Source organism: Glycine max, chromosome 19 (genome assembly GCF_000004515.6).
Source record: "Glycine max cultivar Williams 82 chromosome 19, Glycine_max_v4.0, whole genome shotgun sequence".
NCBI lineage: Eukaryota > Viridiplantae > Streptophyta > Magnoliopsida > Fabales > Fabaceae > Glycine > Glycine max.
The window spans coordinates 46,256,141-46,281,460 of record NC_038255.2 but is presented as its reverse complement, the minus strand read 5'-3'; the positions used below and the strand labels follow the sequence as shown (position 1 = coordinate 46,281,460).

Here is a 25,320-nt window from a genome sequence, read left to right as displayed (position 1 = left end):
ATATTCTGTTCTAATAATTAAAATTGATTAAAAATTATAAAATTTTATGGAAATTACATCTTATTTAATAAACCTTTATCTTAATTTTGTAATTTTTTACAATTAAATTTTAACCAATAGGAGATAGTATGTTAGAATGAGTGTGATAGAGAATATCATTCTTCTAAAAGTTTTATCAATATACATATAATATTTTATGAAGAATATTATTCTTCTAAAAGTTTTGTTATTAATATGTAATTTTTAAAGAGATTAATTATTATGCACTGACATATTTTTTTAATCACAAATAATGGCTAGTATAATTTTTAAGATATTTATTTTAAAAATAATAAATTTATCATACATAATAATTTATAATTAAATATAATATAAAAAAATAACTTATGTCTGTTGTGTAAAAACTATACTTTTCAAAAGTATATATAAGACATGTAATAATTTATCCAAACTACTTTTTAAAAATATTTTTTTCTCATCCCTTCTATATTTTGAAAAGAAAAAGGAGAAGAAACAAAGAGAAAAGAAATGAATAACATAAAATAAAATGAATATTCCAATGGGTTACAATGAAATGACAATAAGTTTAAAGAAGAAAAAAAGAGTTGAGAAGGGATTGTCATTATAGTTATTAAAAAATAAACTTCATGTTTATAAACTCGGTTAGTCAGGTACTAGATCCTAGTTAGACCGGTTTAACGCGACCAATTTTAAAAAAAATAAAGATGAACCCCTTCTATGTTGTTGTTTTGATGTTTTTATTATTATCAATTATTATTTTGAATTTTAGAGTATGAATAAATTTTTCTTTCTCAAATAATGTTAATTATATACTTATATAATATATATATATATATATATATATAATTTTAAATTTTTAATATACATCAAATCGGTCAAATCAAACCAATTATTGACTCATTGATTAAATCACTAACTCACTACTTCAATCAAGTTAATAAGTGAGCCGAGTTTCACAACTATACTCATGATTACTTAGCTCTTACTAATAGCTAGTAATATGTGTGTAACTTGGGTTGTTATACTGTGCTTTTGATTATTTATTTAAACAATTAGAGCAAAAAATATTAATTTGAAATATTTTCAATCATAGCTATTAAAAATTTAAATATATTTATATTTTAAAAATGAAATTATTTATTACTAAAATTATATTAAAGTTTTTTAAGTTGTAATTAATATTTTTTTTTATAAAAGCTTACATGTCGGTTAATACGTGTGGTGGATTCAAATGTACGTGCCTGATTTTGGGAACTTTTATGTATAAAAAGACTCTCACTAAAAAAGCTCCCCCTACATCATATTGGAATGTTCCAACTTTAAATGGGATTCCCACTATTGTCCTAAACAGGGAAAGAAGTGTACATCAAAATCTGAAATTTGTTTGCTTAAAAAAAAAAAAAGCTTACCTTTATTTAAGTTTTTATTTTCTTAAAAAAAGTTAAAATCATTTACCTTTTTCCATATAATATATATATATATATATATATATATATATATATATATTATGTGTAAAAACTCATAAAAAAAACACAAATACTTTTTTATTTACATAAAACAGAAACGTTTATTTTTTATTCAAATGTATTTTTCTAAATAATGCTTTCTCAGTTTAATTTCAAAAATTAATATAGTTTTTTTAATTTTCATAAATATTTTTAATGTTATTTTAGACTAAAGAAATTGTGAAAAAAATAAGGAGAAAGACAAAAGATAATTCATGTCATCTCTTTTCGATTTACAAAATGATAACATGCCTGTAATTTTTTATTTAATAACAATGCTAAACGTTTAAAAAAAAATAGTCAAATATAATTGAAAAAAATATAATTTATAAGAAATATATGTTAATAAGTGATAGCTTAAGTAATTATTTAATCTATAAATACAGAAAAAATGTGAAAAATTATATCGTGCGTGAAAACTTCACCTTTAAATTATATGGGCTAAAATATGCACATGCTTCTCTTGCACCTTTAAGAGTTACTACTAAAATTAAATGAACTCGTAAGATAGTTAATAGCAATCAAATAACATTAAGACTTTCATATAAAAAAAAATTGAAAAAAAGTTGTTTTATTCTCTCTCCCGTCTTGGTTCTTGCCTTTGTTAATCCATATTTTCTTACTTCATTTATTTAAGTAAAAAAAATAGAATATAGTCCATAAAAAAAATAAAAATTACTTTATTTTATTTAAATAAAATCTATTTACTTTAAAATAAAGTAAAAAAAATTATTTTATTTAAGTAAAAAAATTATATATATTTCTAACTTTAAATTTTGTAATGTGTCCATTAAATATAACGTTCTTTTATATACTAGGTATTAAAAAACTTTTATCCTTCAAATTATTCTACCACGTACTTTTATTTTATCAAATAAGAACAAAATATATTATTTTATCATTTATTTGTATTTCTTCTTTAGAAACATGCATGAACTAAGAACATATTTAAAAATAAAATAATAATAATAGTACATTCTCTTATCTGAGAGATATCTTGATTTTAAATTTTATTTTAAAAATCTAAATAAGAATAAAATTGAAAAGTTAAATAAAAATGAAATATCAGGAGTACGAATGAACATAAGTGATTAATTGATCTCACGCTACCTAATTACATTAGCTTCTCATGACTAAACTAATCCCACGTGTCAAATTAATTAGTCCTAAGACACGAAACAGTAGGTATATATTCACATCATCATGGAAACTTCGGTATTTCTTGCTTCATTAAAAAGGAATTGGAATTAAAATTGAAATTACGTATAATCTGATTGATTTGCCATTATGTGTAATTACTAGAGTGTTGTTATCCGTGCATAAACGTTTTTTTTTAAATAATTTTATAAAATAATTTTTAAATATTTTCTAGTAAGAATAGTTCTTACTTTTTTATTCTAACCATTTAGTTATGAGTTATTGTTGTCTGCTTCTATTAATGATTGATATACATAGTAATTTTTTTAAAAAAAAAATACAATAATAGAAATAATAATTAATTATATGTTAAGTAGGTTAGTAATTTATATAATTATTGAAAAATAATATTACAGAGCTGTTGGCTATAATAAAAAAATCAAAATAAAAGATTTATAAAATGAAATTTTCATTTATTTATTTTTAAATTAAAACTTAAATTTATGTGACCCATGTCATTCATAACATATATGTTAATTTATAGAAAAATAATATAAAACATTTAAAATTTTAACATATAAGAATTTTTAAAATTTTGAATTAGGAATTATAAACTAAAATTAATATTTTTGTGCTAGATATCAATAATGTATCATGAATATAACAATTTTTAAGTTATTAATTATTATCGTGTAATATAAATAATCAGACGTGAAGATCCAATTAGTTATTATATCTTAAAATTTGTTATTTATTGAATTATAATGAGTTGGGAGATATAGTGCCTGATCCAAGAAAAAAAAATATAAACAACTATATTACCACACTTAATAGAATATGTATTTTTCCATAAAAAACATAGAATTGTGTATTTTATTATATAAATAAATTAAATCAAAAATAATTTTTTTTGTTAATTTTTTATGTAAATAAAAGATATTTTATTTGCTTCTAAATTTTATTTTTTTACTCAATTTACATATCAGCTTATTTAATTATTGATACATTGTTATCCCAAATTGAATTATCTTTGAAAATACATGTCTTTTTTATTTTTTTGTTTTCTTGATCATTTTTTATTCTCCAACTCTCTTTGAATTCAAAATAGAAATATCAAATACTAATAACTTTCATGATTACGTACATTGATTGTGAAATTATGCTCAATCATAAGTTACTATAAAGATTAATTTTTTATGTTTGAATGTCATGATTGTCTTTAAATGAAAAATGTAAATATCAAAATGATACAACTGGCACATCCTGAGAGAAAATCAAAAGTCTCTCTAATACAAGAAGGACTATATCAAGATGTTAAAACAAATGCAACAAGTGCTTGTCTATACGTAAGAAACTTAATCTTATTAATAACCTCTATAATTGTGCATAAATTATTATCTATGTAAATAAGTGTGAGCTTAACACATAGGCAAAAAAGAGTGGAGGACAACAAAGAGGATTATTATATGGAATTAACAAAAATATTTATTTAAACAGTTTAAATGCAATTTTGATATTTTTATTTTGCACGATTCGCAATTTTGGTTCCTTCGTTTTAAAATAAAGACACTTGGTCCCTCTATTTTTAAAAATTTGTGATTTTATTCATTTATTTTAAAATAGGGACATTTGGTTCTCTTATTTCAGGAAGTTTACAATTTTAGTGAAATCCTTAATTTTGACTACGATTTATTTATTTTATTTTGATACAGTTGAACCTTAGATATAACATATTCATTTAATGTATTATAAAAAATGGTTTAATTAATTATAATGTAACAAATAAAAAAATAAAACATAAATAAAATTAAAGATTGAACCAAAATTATATTTTAGTCAATTTAAAATTGTGTTTTAAATATTTTAGCAATTTCATATTCATCATTGACAATTAATTTTTTTATTACTTGCATCCGTTGTTATTAATAATAATGATGATGCAGTTAAAAAGTATAATATGTATAATTATAATAAATCATTGTTAATCATTTTCATTATTATAATTATAATTATAAAAAATCTGATTGCAATCAATTATTATAATTATTATATAATTTAAAATGAATTCTCTTTAAAAAAAATTTAAAAAATGTATTGCTTAAAGTTCTTCAGAATGTCATGTGTAAATATTTCTATTCAAAAACATTTTCTTATGTATCATTATAGATAATGCCAACAAGATGCCGAGTAAATCTGGAATGTTATCATTTTTTTGAGGATGACACTCTTTTCAGGATTGGGGTTCTTGGTAATTATCAGCGGTGAAGGAATGCTTACCATAAAAATATGAACATGCTGTTAAGAATTAATAATGAAATAAAATGCATCTTAAAAAGTTTGGACCCTTTGGTTTTAAATTTTTAATGCAGAACCTATGGTTCTTTCTGAATGATACTGATCAAAAAAGAGAATGAAAACTGATAAAAAAAAAAAAAAAGGGAGATGATCATGTTCCATCTTGTTGCTAAATCACGCTCAAATTAAGGTATGTTAGTTTTTATTTTTCAACTAGCATTTCACTTTATTATTTTTTAAGTAAATAAATTAATATAAAGATCATAGCATTTTAAAAATAGAATTTAATTTAAATTTTAAAATAATATAATTACGATAAAAATATTTTAAATATAATGGGACTAGTAAGAATTTAAAATAAAATAAGATTAAATTTAACAAAAAGATCATAGCATTCTAATAATAAAAATAATTAATATAATTTTAAAAATCCCCTATCCATAAAAAGTTGATGACTATACTTCTAAATATGTATGCATATATAAAAGCAAATTCATTAAAGTAAAAAAACTTTGAAAAACCTATTTATTGCTCTGATAAAAAAAATTATCATTTTTCAAACCAATAAGTCTACTAGATAAGATGAACTAAAGACAAATTTTGGTCATACATAACAATACAAGTAAATGATAAGAAGCGAATTGGAAGTGGAACAACATCTCAAATCCCAACATACGAGTGATGCAATTAAACTTGATCAAAAGAATAAGAAAATATATAAATAACACATGTAAGGTACAAAACAAATTTTCTCGTATGAGTGATAATAAAATAAAATACATGACCCACCAGGTCATAGTGACGCGTCAGCCATCAAGTCATTAATTCAACCTTTAAACCTGCCGAGTCAAATCAGGCCACAGGCAAATCATAATGCACAAAGTCTGTTGCATGACCAAACCATTTAATCGCTCAGACCGGTTACGTGTCTGATTTTCGGACTAACGAGTTGACCTAACTGGTCTAAGCTGAGTTTGATAACATTGCTTTTAAGTATATAAACACTAAATAAAAGAAATCACATTATTATAAAAATTTCAAATCTTTTGATAAAATTATACCACTAATTTTAAAATAACTTTTTACAGTGTAGTAAAATCTTCTTGTCTTAAAATTTGGAACAGTCACCAAAGTAGGCACTCTGAACTGCTTCCGATCATATGTAGCAAAATTAGAAAGAACAAATGCTCCAAATGATTCTTCAACGCAACATTTGGTGTAAGTGTAACCAATTCCTGCGCTGCTAACGCGTGCACCCCGCCTACAGGAGTAAGGAGTGAAAATTTCTCATTTGATTACCTGTGGTCCACTCAGCCATTCCATCCCTAGTTATCCGTGGGGCATGCAAAAAATTGTTAAGATTGTCTTCATAAAAGTACTTTCTTGCCTCCATAAAAATACTTCCTTTCTCAAACTTGGCCAGTCCAATTACGCTTGCCTGTTCGATGAATTTTATACCGCCGTCGTCATTATTGTTCGGACAAAAAAGAACTTGAGTTTACCACTTTTTCCACCGAACTTTTACACTGTCCCTATTTCCTAATGACATTTTAAAAATACATGGAAACGTATATAATATATACAGCCCCCGGTTACAAATCACTTCTAAACTTCTAGCATGAGATAAACGGACAACAAAACACTCACTAACTTCTCAAGTGGACTGAAGCACGGTAAGATAGTATTTATAGCCCTGGCACTTGCCTGAATGCTGCCTCGTTTCATCACTATCTCCCTTACCATTGGATGGAAGTTTCCAATTCAAAACATAATTTGACAGGTCGTATGTCCCAGGAGAGAACACACAGATCTGAAGAGGAATTTCTGCAGAGGACATAGCATCAATGTGGAGATTGGTTGAGATTGATCCAGACCAAATATATGAGGACACACTTTCCAATGATGGTGCCTTTCCTGGTTGGGTTTCAAGAACATTTGATGTGACTTTCAGTTCATTCACTGGTGTAATATCATGCCACCCTGCTTGGTTATCAGTAGTTGCTGATTGAACCACATTTACACTGTTCATGTGTCCACCATTACCAGCAGAATCTAAGGTGTCAATGCGTACAAAAGCAGTGGCACCAGAAGAATTGTAAATATGCATCTTCAGACTTATTTCACAGAACGATGCAGAGAAGTCATGGTGCAAGGTTTGAGGTCCATCCACTAGCCATGAAATAGGGCCCGTGCTAGCAGTACTAGTAGAAGACAGAAACATAATAACATAAATGCCCCCACAATTAACATACACATGGATATTTAAAATTTATTATAAAGTAAAAATTAGAAGTATTATGCATGGGAGAAACATACCTGAAGTGACACGCATGATGAGACATAACATGAGGAGGATTGGGAAAACCCGGATCGTCATTACTCTTGAATGGCCGAGAGATCAATACAAAATCAACAGTATTTAAGTCACCCTGATCATACAAACAGATGAAGCTCGTATCAGTAAAAGGAGAGAAAAAACAATAAATAGATAGTGTAAGAATTTTGTAAAAGTCAATCATAAATGTTCTATGACACTGGAAAAGAAATTTGTCCTTTAAACTTTCAAATTCCTTAAACCTAGAAACTATGCCTGTTGTAGTCAAAGAAAACTAAAAATTATATTCATATTACACATTGAAATATCTTATCTAGCTGCCTGGTTAGCTAACCAACAAAAAAAAGTGAAACCTAGTAATATAGCTAATTGAAACTTTGATACTTGTTTTTGTCCTAGTGAAACTTCAAGTATGATAAAATAGGATGAAAAAATATCCTTGAGCTGTGAAAAATAATTAAAACAAGACAAAAAGTAAGGAAGCAAAGAAACTATAGTGCAATGCAACCCAATCCCTTCACAAATCAGATATGTCAATACCCTTGAAGCAACCATGGACTGAGAACCAAAGAGAAGCGAAGAATATACTCCAAAGTAAACTTATGGGCAAGGAAAATCATTTGAGGGTGTGGACATTCCAGATTTTAAGAGAATATGGTAATGACAAAAGTGTGAGTGCTTAAGTAGGTGGAAAAATTTGCAGAGAATATCACTTTGCACTTGCCTAGTACCCTTAAAAAAAGGTATAAAAAAATATAATAAATGTTTAGTCTTCGTTAGAAATTATTTTTAAACCTCATATGCTTTCTACTCTTCCACTTTCACCTACACAATCAAGCATACCCAAATGGTATGAAATTCATTACAAAAAAGATACACTTTGGTTGGACTAAAATAAAAACAAAATAAATGTCTACCTCATATGAAACTTCCTGCTGCAATCTTTCATAATGGTGGAAATTGAACAAAGGTGCACTGTTTATATCATAAACTAAATCCTCACTGCTTTGGGGTACCAATCTTACATCACTTCTGACAGGTAATGTAGATATGTTGTCCTCCAATGTCAAAAACCTCGAAGAATTCTGAGGGCACACAATAAGCTAATTCAGCTAACTGTAATAATCACATGCACACACACATACAAATTTCAACTAGTGACCACATCTTGCACAAGCACGTAAACAGATGATACATAATATAATAATATTAATAGCATATTTTCGGGAGTGTTTGAATTACCCACACCTGAGTTGGAATAATGTAAACAGGTTTTTTTTATAAAAAATAAAATTGAATGCTTGCATAAAGTTAAAATCAAGTTTGTTCCTAAAAGCATGTTTGAGTAGAAATGAAAAATGTAGCATTTATGTTGGGTTGAGAATTACATACTAGGTTTGAATACTAACTTATTTTTGAAATAAAAGTTCCCAAACATAAACCACTTCAACCAAAATGAATTTTGTTAAATCAACATCGTTCAAAATCAAGTTTGCAAGCACCCAAACACATTTTTTTTCAGATAAAATCAAGTCAGGTTAAAACACATAACTCAGATAACTAAGCATTTGAATATACAGATTCTGAAATATTAATATGTGGTCCATCCCTGAATTTCTGCATCAAAGTTTTACATCGTATCAATCATCCCTGAAATATTAACTAAGCACACTTATTCTTTTCATGTGATAAGGTCATGCCACTATGGTGGGAATCGTTGTCTTGGATAAATGGAGTGGGACATCTCCCGCAAAATCCGAGACACCATTTCCTCCAACATTCCTCTTGCAGGCTGTCGGGGATCAGGAGGCAGCGTTGGCAGATATCCATAACTAGGAGCATTTGGCATCATAGGAATATGATTGTCTTCTCGAATGACAATTTCAATGTCAACAAATTGATGGAGGATGCTATATTTCATTGCTGGACATGGTTTAGAAACCTGGAAAAAGGATTTGACTTACCTTTCCATTACTGGCCCAGCAATATCAGGGATGGTTTTTGTAATGAGGGGGGGAGTATGTTATAGGTATTGGGTAATTATATACCAAATTTACAGTCAGATGTTTGGTAGCCTAATTCTTGTTAATTAACTTGTATTAGGCTACCATACTTCTGCATATCTTGGTGCTGATGTGTATTTTGTACAGTAGCTCTTGTACTGCTGTTTATATCTAATATATTAGTATTTTTGCTGATAAAAAAAATCTAATTTTTTTTATGGTTATTTCTGCATCAAAGATGAATTCCATATTTTCTTAGCCACCACTCATTCATCATAAATTATTTCTTTACAGTAATATATTGTGAAAACAACATAGTGATTGCTCAAAAACATTTAGGTCACTCAAACTATGGAATATGGATACAACCATGTAAAGGGTTTTTCACCCTCTAACATGAGGAAAGAAAAGAGTTGGAGATCAATAGCATATTTTACAACAAAATAACCACTAAGGTTCATATTGTTCAACATTTTGTTTCAAGTCACCTGCCTCTAATTGGAATTATCCCTATAAATTATGTGTTTCATTTACATCATAAATTAAAATATTTATATTAAACCATTTAACAAATTACTTATCCATCTTTTCACATTTCAACAGAACCCATCAAATGAAACCCAATTCCATAACAAAACATGTAAAACGATGAATCACAAAAATCAAAACCTATAGCACAAACCTTTAGCGTAAAGAAACAAGATATTGCTTGGCCAGCCTTCAATGATTGTGAAGGAAAAATAGTATCAGGAGCTTGAAGTAATGAGATTTCCCAGTGGAGACCAACAGACGACAACTGATAAACTTGGAAACTTTCTGAGCTAGTCTTGTTAACAACATCCAATCGAACAAGAAATTCTTGTAATTTTAATCGAGAAGGACTTATTTGAAATGAGACATCCAACGACGGTAATACCTACAATCACCAAAATTTGGCACTTGAGAATTAACTAGATCTATGCCAGGTATATATGAAAATTAGTCATTTAACAGGTTCTTTTTTTCACTCATAATGCAGCAAAAAATCATAGAACACAATTATTTTTCAATTAGTTTTATAGCCACCCAAGGGAAAAGAAGTTACAATTTAAAGAAAATAAAACCAGTGACACCCAAAAGTTTCTTTCAGTATTCATTATACTAACCTGCACATTGTAATGCAAGCGAAGAGTACGATACTTGATGACACTTGATGCATCTCCCATCTCATAATATATGCTCATGTAAAGTGATGTATCACCTGGAACAGCAGCCCTAAACCAAAGAGGCCACAAGAAGGGTGTTTCACCTTGAACTGATGTGCCCTGAAAGGAAGTGTAAATCATGTGACCAAGAAGTAGCCAAATTAGAATAAAGTTTTGTTGAAAATCAGGAAAGGATATTTACATTTAATGTTTAGAGGTTTATAGGCAACAAAATATTTGATTTAGAGGAAACAAAATGTCCTCTATTTATTTGTAATTAATACAATAAGCCTATATAAAATGCTCCATGGAGCCTTAAGACATGGTTTCAGTCTAAATATGCTTTTGTTTCTTCCTCTTTAACAAGTGTCAATACACAACTTAAATGGAAAAGATTCAACACTGACCTCTGGAAACAAAAAGACTGTGTCAGACATGATATTAGAATTAGCATACACATCACTTGGTACTGCAACTGTCCTCTTTCTTAAGCACGCAGGAAACTCTGACTTCATATTTTCTTGTTTCCCAATTATCAGGAATCTAGGATGACTTATCTTCATCTTCAGATTCTGCCAAAGCCACAAATGGTATTAAGAAAAAAAAGTATGCCAGAAAGAGGAGGAAGAAAGCAAGATCTGAAGTTCAACCCAATACAGGGTCCTGCTAATAAGGACAGTGGTAAAAGAACATGTAACACATACTAAAATGATTTCAATCGGCTAAAAAAGGAAGTATTAAATCATGTGTTTTCAATATAACAATTGTTTTTTTCATTAGCATTACACACACACACATACTCTAGAAGTAATTGTTATATAAATTTCAGCTTAAATACCTAGTCCCTCAGAATATAGTATTTTTTGGTTACAGTCCCTTGTCTACCCCCTGTCCGCATTCCAATTGGCTGTAAATGGGTGTTTAGAGTAAAAGAAAATCCCAAAAGCATGGTCAACAGGCATAAGCCCCGCCTTGTTGCCAAGGGCTTTAACCAATACTTTGGCAGTGATTATACCGAGACCTTTTCACCAGTTAGCAAACCTGTTACTGTTCGTCTCATTCTCATTTTGGCAATCATTCATTGCTGGACCCTAAAGCAACTTGATGTCAACAACGCTTTCCTTAATGGGATTCTTGAGGAGAAAGTCTATATGACTCAGCCTCCTGGCTTTGAATCTCATGGCAAGTCTCTCATATGCAGACAACACAAGGCAATCCATGGGCTGAAACAAGCCCCATGCGCCTGATTTGATAGGCTAAAATGTACACTGTTACAGCTACAGTAGTTCAGTTTTGCAAAAGCAATTGTGATCCGTCTGTTTATCTACTCTAAAGGGACTGCAACTGCCTGTGTTAGTATATATTGATAACATCATCCATAGTGGTAACAATTCTGCAGTCTGCACTTTTGCAGACCCTAGTCTTTCGGTTCAACACTGTCTTTTCCCTCAAAGATCTTGGCAACCTGAGCTACTTTCTTAGCATTGAACTCAAACCTCAGTCTGATGGGACTCTATCTTCACTCAGCAAATATATTTGTGACCTCTTAGCTTGAACCAATATGTTCAAAGCCAAGCCCATTTCTTATCCAATGGTTAGTGGTTCCAAATACACCAAAAATGGTTATGGTTTTCTGACATGCGAAAACCTATAGATCTGTTGTTAGTGCACTGCAGTATGTTACAATTACATGCCCAGAGATCACTTTTCCAGTGAACAGAGTCTGTCAGTTTATGTCTCAGCCCCTTGAGACTCACTGGGTTGCTGTCAGTGTCAAACACGTCTTGAGATACTTAAAAGGCACCATCTCCTGGGGTCTATACTTGCATCCAGCCTCAATGAATGTTTCTTTGTCCCTCATTGCCTTCAGTTATGCTGATTGGGCATCTGACCCAGATGACTGGTGATCTACCTCCGGGGCCTGTGTGTTTCTTAACCCTAACCTCATATCCTGGTGCTCCTAAAAGCAGACTGTCATTGCCCGATCCAGAACTGAGGCCGAATATCAAAGCTTGGCTCATGCCACCGCTGAAATCCCATGGACGCAAACACAGTTGTCCAAACTTGCAATGCAGCACTCCACACCTCAGGTCTATTGTGACAATTTGAGCACTGTATTTCTTGCTAACAATCCAGTTTTATATACCTGTACCAAGAACGTGGAGCTTGACTTCTTTGTACATCAGAAGGTTCTCGCAAAGCAACTTCAAGTTCTTCATGCTTGTTCTTCAGACCAATATGCTGATATCCTAACCAAAGCTCTCTCCCCACACGTTTTACAGATCTTCTACCCATGCTCGAAGTAGGTGATTCAGCAGCTTCTCACCACTGTTGAACTCGCGGGAGGGTATTGGAGTAGTATCACTCTTTGTGATATGAGCAGTAGCAGCCAGCTCAGCACTGTAACTAACTTCAATTATGTGGATCATGCATTGTTCTGATGATGTCGAAAAGAAATCATTTGATTGTCATCATAAAAAAAGAGGAGAATGTGAATGTATGTATACATGATTTTGATGATGTCAAAGATAAGCGCTTCTCAAGTTTGATCCAAGTCAAGAATTCAGAAATTCAGAAAATAACTCCCAAGAGTCACAACTCTTCAGAAAATAACTCCTGAGAGTCACATCTGTTCAAGAGATTTTTGAATGGTCATCAAAGGCCTATAAATAGATGACTTGGGACACAAAATGTATGAGAGAGATATTCCAAGAGAACTTAATTGCCAAATGCTCTCTCAAAAGAAACTCTTGGACAAACACTTGCAAATCCAGTTTCTCCATGGACTTCAATTGTAATATCCTTCTCTTCAAGAGAGAATTCTTCTTTCTCTCTTCTCTTTCAAAGAGATTGATTAAGGGACTAAGGGTCTCTTAAGTTGTAAGGATTCTTGAACACAAGGGATAGGTTGTCCCTGTGTGGTTCAGACTTTGTAAATGGAATTTTATAAAGGAAGTGAAAAATCTCAAGTGGGTTACTTGAGTACTGGACGTAGGCACGGACTTTGTCAAACTAGTATAAAAACTGTGTTTGCATTCTCTCTTCCCTTATCTCATTCATTTTATTGTAATCAATTTTGTCTTACATGTTTAAAGAACATTATTAAATTAATTGTTGTTTCTTCTACATTCTGAACCTATCTCTTCTTTTAGAAAGGGATTAAAAGTTTGTTAGTGGGAAATTAATTCACCCCTTCTTAAGATTTCTGAGGTCACATGTCTAACAAATAGTTACAACTGTATTTGAGTTCTGCTAGGAAACTCGGGTACTATATATAACTGAACCCTCATCTTCGTAATTGGATTTTCATTTTCAGAAATACAATCTCTAAGTTTCATGTTCATTTTCTCTCAAAATCTAACAGTCACAAACTAAACATTAAAAAAATATTTAGAAGGTACTATATGAAAGATTGAGAAACCATTGCTATAAAGTGGTCCTCCAGGTTAAAAATAAAATACCACAATAAAGGGAAGGATTAGTTCCTAATTACTGGAGATATGCTCCTTTTTTTTTAAGTTTCAAAGACAATGACATGATATTTTATTTGTCACATTATCACTCACTGTCAGTGGTGACCACTAAACAGAGGGGACCATTTACCGATATTTTAAAATTTAAATTGAAAGTGAATGGTGAAAAATATGGTTGTTTTACATGATAATGAGTGCAATATTTATATACAGTGAGCAAGAATCTATCCCTAAGTTTGGGGATTAGGATTAACCTATCTATGTATGGAAATAATCAGAAGACAAATCAACCTAATTATGCAGTACAGTATTTCACATTTCACTAATTAAGTACAATATCTCAACAATTTACAAGGACCAACACTTAACAAAAAAATTGAAATACCAAAACTACATTAAGTCATATTTATAGGGATTAAAAACCTATTTAAGCCTTAAAATTTAGAGCAAGTTGACTCCAGACATGGTACCTTAACAGGAAACTCTGATGGATTCCTCAATTCCAAAACAAGTTGTCGTAAATCTCCAGCATATGTCTTTCCAGGTAGAGGGTGAATGGAACCCTGAAGCTTGGGTATGCTCTGGGATTTTAGAAGAGGAAAAGCTGTTTTAGTTCAAACTTAGAGACTACAAAAGGGACTACTTAAAATTCATGTGGAAAAAAAGAGAATAATGAGAAAGGGTAGGATAAAAGCATGCACCTTAATCACCATAAATTTAAATTTCTCATTTGGCAAGTGATTTTTTTTCCTTCTTCCTTTTATAATCTTCTTTGGGTGGCCCAACTTAAAGTTGTGAAAGCCAACTATTGTACCAGACAATTTCCACCTAACACCAAGAATTTCAAGAGAACCCTCTGCCCTGGGAGTAACTGATAGTTGAATCTGGAAAACAAGTACTTGACAATGTTAATTTTGCAAAAAAAATGATAACTTGAAAATATAATACTCAAACAAACACATATATAAAAAGATAATAGCTACCAAACATATAGCAGAAAAGGAGATGAAAATTCACTGTAAATTTAATGTGATTCAGAGATTATTGCTAAAATAAACCTGTATCAGGAGGATACAGTGCCAGAATGTTGAAGACTGATGAAAAAGGAAATTCAATGGAAAAAGAAAATGTCCTGGGCAGTTAAGTCTCTCCCAAAAGTCCCAGCTAGAACAAACAATTATCTTCATTTTCAAGGACTGAAGTCTAGAACCATTATACTCAAGCTTCAATAATTGGAGATATGCACAAAATTAAGATGGAAAATGAATTTCTTGATTTTCCTCAATGCAACTCAATTTGCATATTTTAAGTCAAAACAAGCTCTCTCATACTAGAATTTGTCTCTAAAACAAAACAAACTCACCATGGTTGTTTCACCACCTCCTAGTAAGAAATCAACATCAGACACCATAAATGAGGAACTGTCAGAGCTCATATTCCCAAAGTGGTCAACCTCATTATCTTTCTCCACACTTGACTCATTCTCATCTGTAGTACCCATATGACAAAGTATACTAATGAATAAACATAAAAAAGATGAAAAAATTAATAAAAAAAATGGTAGAAGATATAAATAGAAATTCATAGCATACCTGATCTAACATCATCAGTACTGGCAGAATACTTGCATACAAGTGTAACACCAGATATGGGAATTGAGATTTGTAGAGGATTTTTAAATTCGATATTCACCGTCACAGCTTCTGCAAATGGGTGCAATAAAACAAACAATGCACCAATAATACATAAAGGGGGGGAAAGTCAGCCTATTGTTCTGATTCCTTAAACCATTTTAAAATATATATATATATATATATATATATATATATAAACAATTTTTTAAAAAATTTCCCCTTTATATTTTTATATTTTACACTAATATCAACAGGATTTACACAAGAAAGTCCAAATGCCATCAAATTTTAAAATTAATTTCTAGTAAAAATCAGTCACTTCATAAACTGACAAGTTCAATTCAATTCCCTAAATGAATGGAATCAATGGTCCTCCTCGAGTCCATTCATCTTCTGCAAAACTGGTAGGATAATGAAATATGGGAACTGTTTCAAGTTTTAACACACAATTACAATGAGTACAAGCCAAAAGTACTAGGTATATTTCAACTACTTAAATTAGCAATAGTTAAAATGTCACAACACATAAAATGTATATAGAAACGACATTTTAAAGGCGAGTTTCAAACAATTAATTTTGTTTAAATAATAAAGTATAATTACTTTTCAACTATATGTGTGTGTGTGTTTTTAAAATATTTGTAAGTCTCACTTAAAATTAAGAAGAAAAAAAACCTATGAATTTAGTCCTCAGCGTTATGTGTTACTGTATTAGCACATCATTTAAATTGTCGATATATTAAATCTTCAAAGAAAAAATAATAACCTAATTGGTTTGTCAACAAATAAATTTTTAAAAAAATTAAAATTCCACTACATTTATTTTTATAGAGGGCTAAAGTGACGACCCAAAAATACTATCTAGGAGAATAATTGACTGTGTTCACATGTTGAGAGTTGTAAGATTTGAACATAAAAACATTAATATCTTCATTGTAGACAAACAATTTTGCAAATGTTGTCATTTAAAATTTGTAGATACTACCGGTTAAAATTGTTATGTGAATTTCATTCCTGCCAACATTTTTCTAATTAATATCTTCATTAAAGATCCACCTAGTGGTGAAAGTTGGGATAAATACAGTGAGAGTTAGGATATATATACATAAAACTTAGGTTCGTTCTTTATTATTGCAGTTGCCAAAAACATCAATATCTTCATTGTAGACAAACAATTTGTCAAAAGCATAAATATAATTCAATGTGATTTTCTGTGATGCACAACAAGATGGTTCAATCACTGTTGTGGGCAGAATGTTGCATTATTATAGGCAACTACAAGAAAATTTGTCTCAAAGGAATACATCACATTATAGTTACTACTATAAGTAATAATATTGTTCCATTTTCATCCCAGACACAACTTGAATAACTAGACACCAATTACAGAAGATATAACATAAATGAAGACATATCCGCTATGAACTAGTGTATAACTAACAGTGACACATGCAACAGTTTCATGTGCATAATAAGGATGAAGAGCAATATTTAGAGGTCCAAAGTTCGACACCATTTTGATTTTTCCTTTCCCTTTAATTTGTATTTACCATCATTCCTTCATGAAGCCAGAACAGTATTGCTATTACATAAAATGTAAGGCAGCAAATGAACTTCTTATCCTCCATTAATTAGTTAAGAGAATACTGGAGAAAAATTCAAGTGAAATAAAATGAAATATAATGATTAAATTATCATCAAATTCTACCACATACCGCCTACAACACAAACATTGGATTGACTGTGCTTCTTTGGGATAAGCTTTGATTGCAACTCCAACCAATTTGTCTTGGCAGCAGAGAATGATGGTAGCATTTCCTCCTCCAAAGAACGCCACAAGCCTTCTCTAGTATTAGCCTGAAATGTTAGTTGCCAGAGAGTGGTGACACTTCAAGCCATCAAACTACAGCCATTAACTAATTTGTAACTTATGTGCAATAGAATCCATGAAACAGAAATGCTTCCCTTGGAAATTTGAAAGTACTACTACTAACACAAGTATTACAATGAAAACCCATGATATAAAGGTTATAGCAAAAATTTAATTGAGGACAAAATAAATTCCTAAAAATCCATTTGCAAACCACACAATGAGAATCATAATTTCCACTCTTTGCTTGTAATCACCTCAGCGAGGATTCATACTCAGAACCTACCATTATCTTTATTGAAGAATTGATTGCGCCACAAGAGTGCTCCTACTGTTCACATGGTATAGCATTGTTTTGGGCTAAAACTGGTGTTATTAATTTGTAAATGGGGAGTTATGTGGCCCACTCAGTAGTTTGTTTTAACAGTTCAAAGCAAACCTAAGCCAATTTCACAGTAAATGAAGCATATTGGCCATAATAAGCGGCTAAGATTGCCAGGACATGAGCATTTTAACTAGAATGATTCTTTAGTAGTTTGATCCACATGATCCATAGTTCCTAACAATCAGGTAAAGTCCTTTATAATGAAAAACAGAAAGATGGAAATTGGTCCGTTCATGCTTTCAAGTAATGTAAAGGGACATTTTAGATAATCAAAACCTATCCTTTGTCCTTCATCTATGTATTGAGATTTTCATGTTCAGTTGCTCTGTGGTTTTTTAACACAGAAATACAAACAAATAAGCAACTCAGAAATGGAACATGGCTTGCACTTGAAAGGGGAAAGGAAAAGGTGTTTCACACCTTTCAATAAGGTCTAAAGAACAAGGAACAAAAAATTCACCTTAAATCTTAAAATCAAGTAGAACATAGAATTTGAAAAAAAAAAATATTGGAATAAAAACTTAACCACTCAAGAGGCTAATTAGTCAATAGACGATTACTCATTAATAATTTTTTGAACAGCTTTAACTAGTCAAATGCTTAATTGTTCCTAAACTGTAAAATATTTTCATGAATAATCCTTCCTTGCAATTTCACTCAGAGAATGGGGAAGCATAGAATTGAATTCAACTTACAGCTGAAGGTGTTCCAAAAGTTCGGTAATCTTCGAAGATGACCTTGAGTGAAGAGATGTTGATTACAGGCAATTGAAGTTTTGTTACCTCAAACATCCGTCCAGTTTTCTATGATATACACGAAAAATTAAGACCACTGTCAAATTAATTAGCTTCTGTCCTAGCATCAACATGCATAAAACACTGAAATTATAGATTCATGCAAAGTAAATTCTGTGAGAAATTACAAATTACAACAAATCAAATTATTTTGCTTGTTCAGAAAAATATTATACAAACGATCAGGTTCTAATTTCTATATTATGATATCTGAAAAGGCAATAGAGGCACTATCACCTCCACAATTTGAAGAAAGTCGCCCAGGAATAATTCCTGTGTTGTCTTGGACTGGTGACTACAGGCCAGGATTTCCGTCATATGCTTGACAGCCACGTCATACATCCCAAGAGAAGCATACCACCTAAAACAATCATCTCGATTAAGAAAGTTCAAAGAATGTTGGTACCATACTTCTTGATTAAAAAAAAACAAAAACATTATAGCTAAACCAAGTCTAACTTACTGTCCTATATGGAAATGAACATGATCATTTATATAACTCCAAGTAGTTCCTCTAAAAACAGAAAGAGCGCTTCTGTATGTTCGAATTGCATGTTTGATCTGAGCATGTCGAGGTCAAGGATAAAAAATTAGTAAGGAAAAGCAATAGTGCAATACATTATGAAATAGGAAGTGGGGTGTCTGCATATTGTTGATATCCCAATACCTGATCACACTTTTTATACTGCTCACCAGAAAGCACTAGATGAAATCCATATTTGCGTAACATAGAGGGTTTAGACAACAAGTAGCAATACGATGCTTGTTCAAGCATCACAGCAGAATGTAGGATATCCTAAGACAAGGAATTGGTCAACAGCAGAAAACAATAATCCCGAATTACAATTATTTTTATTTTTATAAAAAAGAAAGCACTACCTCACCACAAATACGAAAATAAACAGTAGCTGCCTCCTTATATTGATCACGTGCCTTTAACATTTCTATCCACCACAGACCACATCGTGTTGCATTTAGCTGACCCAACGATCCAAGTTTCTGGAAATATTAAGTTTATTAATCAAAAAGAGAATGCAAAAGAAGTATAGCAGTAACAGAGCATTACTAGAAAAAACATGTTACTCAATCTTTCTCATGATCCAAAATAAACCATACATACTAAATATGTGTTAAAAGCATTTTCCATGCAATACTCAGCTTCCTTTCTTGATTGATCCAACATGAAGTACGTAAGTCCCATCATTTCCTGAAAAAATAAAGTAGGCAAACAGATCGATGCATTTCAGAACATTCTACAATCAGAAAGTTTATAATATGGCATTGGAAAAATCAAAGTTACATAGTGTTTGGTTGGAGGGAAATGAAGGGGATGGGGAGTGATCTTTCTAAACTTTTGTTGTTTCGTTCAATTCTTAGGAGGGGAGGGGAGCAAAACCCCTCTTCATCTATTTTTTTTCTCCCCTCCAATATTGGGGGGATTTAGAGGGGAAGGGAAGGGGATTTAAAACATTTTAACTGTAATTATAAGGATACAAATGTAAATGAATTTTTAAAATCCCTCCCCTTGTGAACCAAACAAGAAAATAGCTACCTCCCCTCCCCTCCTTTGAACCAAACAGTCCCTTAAGGAACTGCACCACTAAGAAAAAGAACACTCCAAAAAGAAGTGTTTCTTGTAAAATATTTTTTCCTTTTTCTTCAGATAGGGAATGATATGATAAGTGCAAATAAGTAATAGAATAAAACTACAATGTCGAAGAACATCTTTAATAATCAATAGGCACATTAAGCATGACTAATAAGGGCATGAAGTGCGTCTGAAATTCTGAATACTATGTAACTTTACTTTAAAAGTCAGTCAGATCATTTTGATGACAAGCAAAGAGCCATGTCAAGTATCTCATCTACAATATTTCCAGTGTTTCAATGTTTCATATTTTAAGAAAAAGAATGAATCCCTCAGTAAGAACATAACACAAAAGGGTAATAGAGATTCAGCTAGTTAGATAAATCATAGAATTAAATGAAGGGAACTTATTCCTTATTTTGGGAGAAAAACTGAATCCAATTCAACATCCTTCCACTGCTTCTCTACAGAAAATCCTAATCTAAGTAATTTGAACCCATGTAACAACCATGCATCATCAGAAAACCCACTGCATTTGGAATATAAAAAATAAAATTACCTGCACACCAGCATAACGCTTCCAGGCTTTATCAATCTTGTAATCGGTGGAAATTAGGCGATAATTTGACAAGGCAAGTTCATAATCTCGTAACATGAAAGCATAATCACCCAAAACTCGAATCTGGGATTCAATGGAATTAAAGTCATACCTTCAACAATGGAAACCAAAACCATATTAGAAAAATGCAAGAAATTGAATGATACATAGCATTACATGTATATTCTATCATAAGATATACTCCCTCTGTCCCTAATTATAAGACCCTTTCAACTAATTCACACCCCTTAAGAAAAATAGTTAATTTAGTTAATCACGCTAAATCTATCAATAATTTGTACTATCATTCTAAAATTATCCTTTTATTATCTCTCTATTCACTTAATTGCTTATCATTAATGTTTGGAGAGAGAATAATTAAGCAAGAGTATGCAGGGGAAAAAAATAATTAATGCATCTAGAAATTAGAAAAGGGTCTTCTAAAAAGGGACAAACAAATTTCTGGAAAGAGTTTTATAATTAGGGACAAAGGGAGTAAATAAATAAATATAACATACGTGGGACCATTGAGAGAATCTGCACCGTCTTCTTTCCCTTTTCTCCACCATAAATTTTTTATTTGGTTTTTAAACCCTTTTCGTGTTGCAGAAACCTAAAAAAAAAAAAGACATTACAGAAAAGGGTAAAGGACAATCAGAATATAGGTCAAAATAATAAATATTGGGTCTGAAATAACAAATTCAAAACATGAATTCAAAAAGGGCAAAACATAAAAGACCTGTTGATTGAGTAAACGAATTTTTTGCTCCATATTTGGAATGATGTACTTGGATGCTAAATCTTGCATTAGATCTTTTATCTGCTCTCAAGGCAACAAAAATGGGTAGCAAAAAATGCATCTACAATGTAAGCATGAGTCCTATATAATGAATCTAACAGCATTGCTGGTCGCAAAAGCAATATACCTCGTTGATATCATCAATGTTGAGAAAGCAACCAAGATCTTGACTAGGAGTAGGTGAGGCATCAGTTATCTGTTACAAATTTCAGGAGACAACAGACTAAATTGCATACTTTCATATGAATGAAACCAAAATTTTATATTATTTTAGCATAGGTTCAAAAGGGCAAAAGAAAAAGGAAAAGCATGAGGCAAGGAAGATGAACTAAATAATCATATTTTTATTTTGGAAAAGAAGAAGCACCTACAAGTCCTCCCCAAACAAACTTACATATGAAGCCCAAGGATTATCTTGAGTTTTGATTGGAGTATCCAGGGAAGAATTAATGCAAAGCAACGAACAGTCACTTGCCCCAAATGTACTCCTCATATCTGTCAATATTTTACTAGCTCTGTCGAAGAAGAAGAATAAGCAACTCGAATAAGTTTAACACTACATACAACTAATAAATTAATTCCCACGGGAAAATAATGATTAGTGAATGCCCAAGATAGCATTAGGTTGCAGCAAACAACTGTCAAGTTTTTCTAATAAAACAATTTTCACTTTCAATGTTAATTACCACACTATGAAATTATGAGAACAAGTGATTGGTCATAGATAAGAAATGGGAATTGCAAAGAATCAATTTGGTTTATACCAAGAAAGTCTACAACAGAAGTCATTTATCTTTAACAGGGATTGATGGAAAGTTACCAAAGCAAAGAAAGAGACTTACATATGGTTTTTATTAACTTGGAAAAAGCTTATGATCAAGTGGCAAGAGGTGTTAAGGAAGACTATGAAAAAGAAAGGTGTTCATGTGGCTTATATTTGGGCTATACAAGACATGTATGAGAGAGTAACTACTAGTGTGAAAGTTCCAAAAGGTGAGACTAAGGACTTTTATATTGGGATGGGATTATATTAAGCTCATCCTTAAGTCCTTGTTTAATCTATTTTCTGATGTTTTTTTTTTGAACGGCCAAAAATATCATATAATATATAAGAATAGTACCAGAGGTACTACAAAGATACAAAAGAACAAAAGAAAGCCATAGGCTTAGGCTAAGGAATAAAGCCTACATAAACCTCCCCATCAATAAGCATTACAAGATCCAGCCACCCTTCCCTTACTAGGTGAAGGCAAGAGACATGGATGAGGACCATTGTTGAAACGGAACAGCAAAGCCCTTTTCCCATCCCCTCAACCAAGACCAAGTTCTAAAAATAGCGATATCCACCAGCTTTGAAATAGAAAACTGTTGATTATTAAAAATCATGTCGTTCCTATAATACCAAATAGAAACTATTGCTGCTATCCACCAAATCTTCCACTTTCTGTTAGTAGCCTTAGGAGCAGCCAAAGAGAAATGCTGAGTGAAGTTGTCCACAGGCCTACAGTGCAAGACTCTTGCTTCCTGATGTGCTTACTAGGGGCATACAAAAGATTATCCCTAATTGCAAACTTTTTGCAAATAATATAGTTTTCATTGAGGAATCAAGGGAAGCAATTAACTTTAAACTTGAGCTTTGAAGACAGATTTTGGAAACAAAGGATTTTCACATAAGTAGGAGTAAGACAAAGTATATGCATAGCAATTTTAGCAAGAGACAAGAGGAATATGACTTGGAAATAAAAATGCGAGAAGTCATACCTGTCTGCAGGGCCATCTTGATTATCATGCACTAACAAGTAACGCTTTGAAACTTTTGGATCCATTGCACCATCATTAAGAAGGGAAGGAAGCTTGTTGGTATTAAAAAGGTCAACAAATCTGCTAATAGGTTGTTCATCCTTTGATGAAACAGCTACAAGACCTGCAAGTTATTTTCAGGAGGAAAGATAAATAAATCAGAAAAGATACATTCAGAAGAAGGAAAGTAGAAGATAAATTCAAAAGCTAATTATGTATTGATACTAGTATACTACTATGTAAGTTAAAAAAGAAGAGCTCTAACTGATCCCAAATCTTACATATCACAGGATGGTCAAATGCTTCATGGTCTGAAAAGGAAGCCACACGAACAAGCTCTTTATTGAGAAACCGAAACCAGGAAGGTGTATTTTGGTATTCAGAACCTACAAAAGTATTTGTCAATCAAACCAAGTCTTAGACAATGACAGAACTAAACTACCTTGACATCACACTTTCACAACACATTTCAGCACTGTAAACAAGTGGTGCCTAGCAGAGCAATAATATTTGCTCAACCTTGTCTTGTTCAATTAAAGTTTAATGAAACTAAAAAGCTCAGTGTCCGAGCTCAGCTCAATTCCAACCCCAAGCAATTCAAAATTAGTTATATGATGTGTATTGTATAGCTGTACATTCATCCATATATAAATTAAACTACTATAACTAATAACTAATTATTTTACCATGCAAAAGCCAAGTATATGAACAGAAAAAACACAAAAAGAAACACATATAGTGGAATGTCACTTACTCGACGAAAATTCATGATTAATTTCCGACACATCTGAACAAGACTCAGAAAACTCTTTCTCCCCTGCCTCTGTGATAACTTGCTTCAGCTGCTCTTTAGCTACCTAGTAAAAAGGTGCGGATACACAAATAGAACCACATAATAAATCCTAAACATCGAAGAAGGCGCGGAATATTCAACAACTCTACGAAGCAAGCACATCCTAAACATCGAAGTCGCGGCATTGATAAAAAAAAAAAACGCGCGAGCAAGGAATTACCTTCATATCGGGCTTCCTCACATCGGAAGCGTAGAACAAACGCAATTTGAACTTGTGAAGGCGATAAGGTTGGTCACTGGCGGTCCTAACAGGAACTGCGCGAGGGAAAACGGAACAATGCTAGTGAGGAGTTAGAAGGCGTAACGGATTACGAAGATAAATAGGATTGAGAGATGAGGTTACCGTCGATGTTGTTGAAGGAGCAGAACGGCGTTAGCGTCTGGAGGAAGGAGAGGCCGTTCTTGAGGGAAGCTTCTTCGACGGAAGGAGTTGAGAGGAGCATGACCACGGGAGTGATCTCCTCCAATAGCATTTGCCCCAGCGGCGTCATCGCCGGATCCATCATCACCGGCGACACTGTGGTGTGAGGGAGATGCAGAGCAGATCGGATCTCTGCTGCCGTCAATGGCCAACGGGAACCCACACAACACAATACACAGTTCAATCTAAAAGGAAAGGTTCTCTTTGCCCTCCACGACGTCGTCTCGTCTATCGGAGTCCAGGCAAAGATTAAATAAGGAGACAACTATTATAAAGAAAATAACTATATTATCTCAATTATTATAACATTTTATTTTAATTTTTAACAATTAATATATCTTTTAAAAAAAATTACACTTCAACTATTATATATATAAATAATTTCTAACATCGGATACAAAGTATTTTTTTGCATTGGTTTATATAATTTTTTTATAAAAGAAATGAGTTTAATTTTGTATATATGCCCCGTAAAAAAATTATATTTTGTATTATCAATTCATCAATAATTTTGAAGGTATAATTAGAAATTGTAAAAAATGATAAAGACCATAGTACCAGTAGTCTCATTTGACTTAAAAAAATGCAAACAAACTATAGAAAAAATGAAAAACATAAATAAAAA

The 25,320-nt window shown here is 31.5% G+C and overlaps 1 protein-coding gene across 1 annotated transcript; it reads right to left on the bottom strand.

Moving 5' to 3' along the window:
* Positions 1–5,984: 5,984 nt before the first annotated feature.
* On the bottom strand, positions 5,985–24,933 carry LOC100813062 (trafficking protein particle complex subunit 8). The gene is made up of 27 exons (XM_006604593.4): positions 24,618–24,933; positions 24,435–24,529; positions 24,176–24,278; positions 23,703–23,807; positions 23,383–23,545; positions 22,016–22,136; positions 21,749–21,817; positions 21,562–21,642; positions 21,341–21,435; positions 20,784–20,934; positions 19,757–19,843; positions 19,516–19,635; positions 19,304–19,432; positions 19,100–19,197; positions 18,874–18,997; positions 18,538–18,645; positions 17,303–17,444; positions 15,546–15,656; positions 15,317–15,441; positions 14,655–14,837; positions 14,424–14,534; positions 10,888–11,052; positions 10,442–10,600; positions 9,979–10,212; positions 8,211–8,378; positions 7,275–7,387; positions 5,985–7,159 (listed from the first exon to the last, which is right to left on the bottom strand). The coding sequence occupies exons 1-27, from the start codon at positions 24,778–24,780 to the stop codon at positions 6,613–6,615; spliced, it is 3,870 nt and encodes a 1,289-aa protein (XP_006604656.1). The 5' UTR covers positions 24,781–24,933; the 3' UTR covers positions 5,985–6,612.
* Between the last annotated feature and the right edge of the window lie 387 nt (positions 24,934–25,320).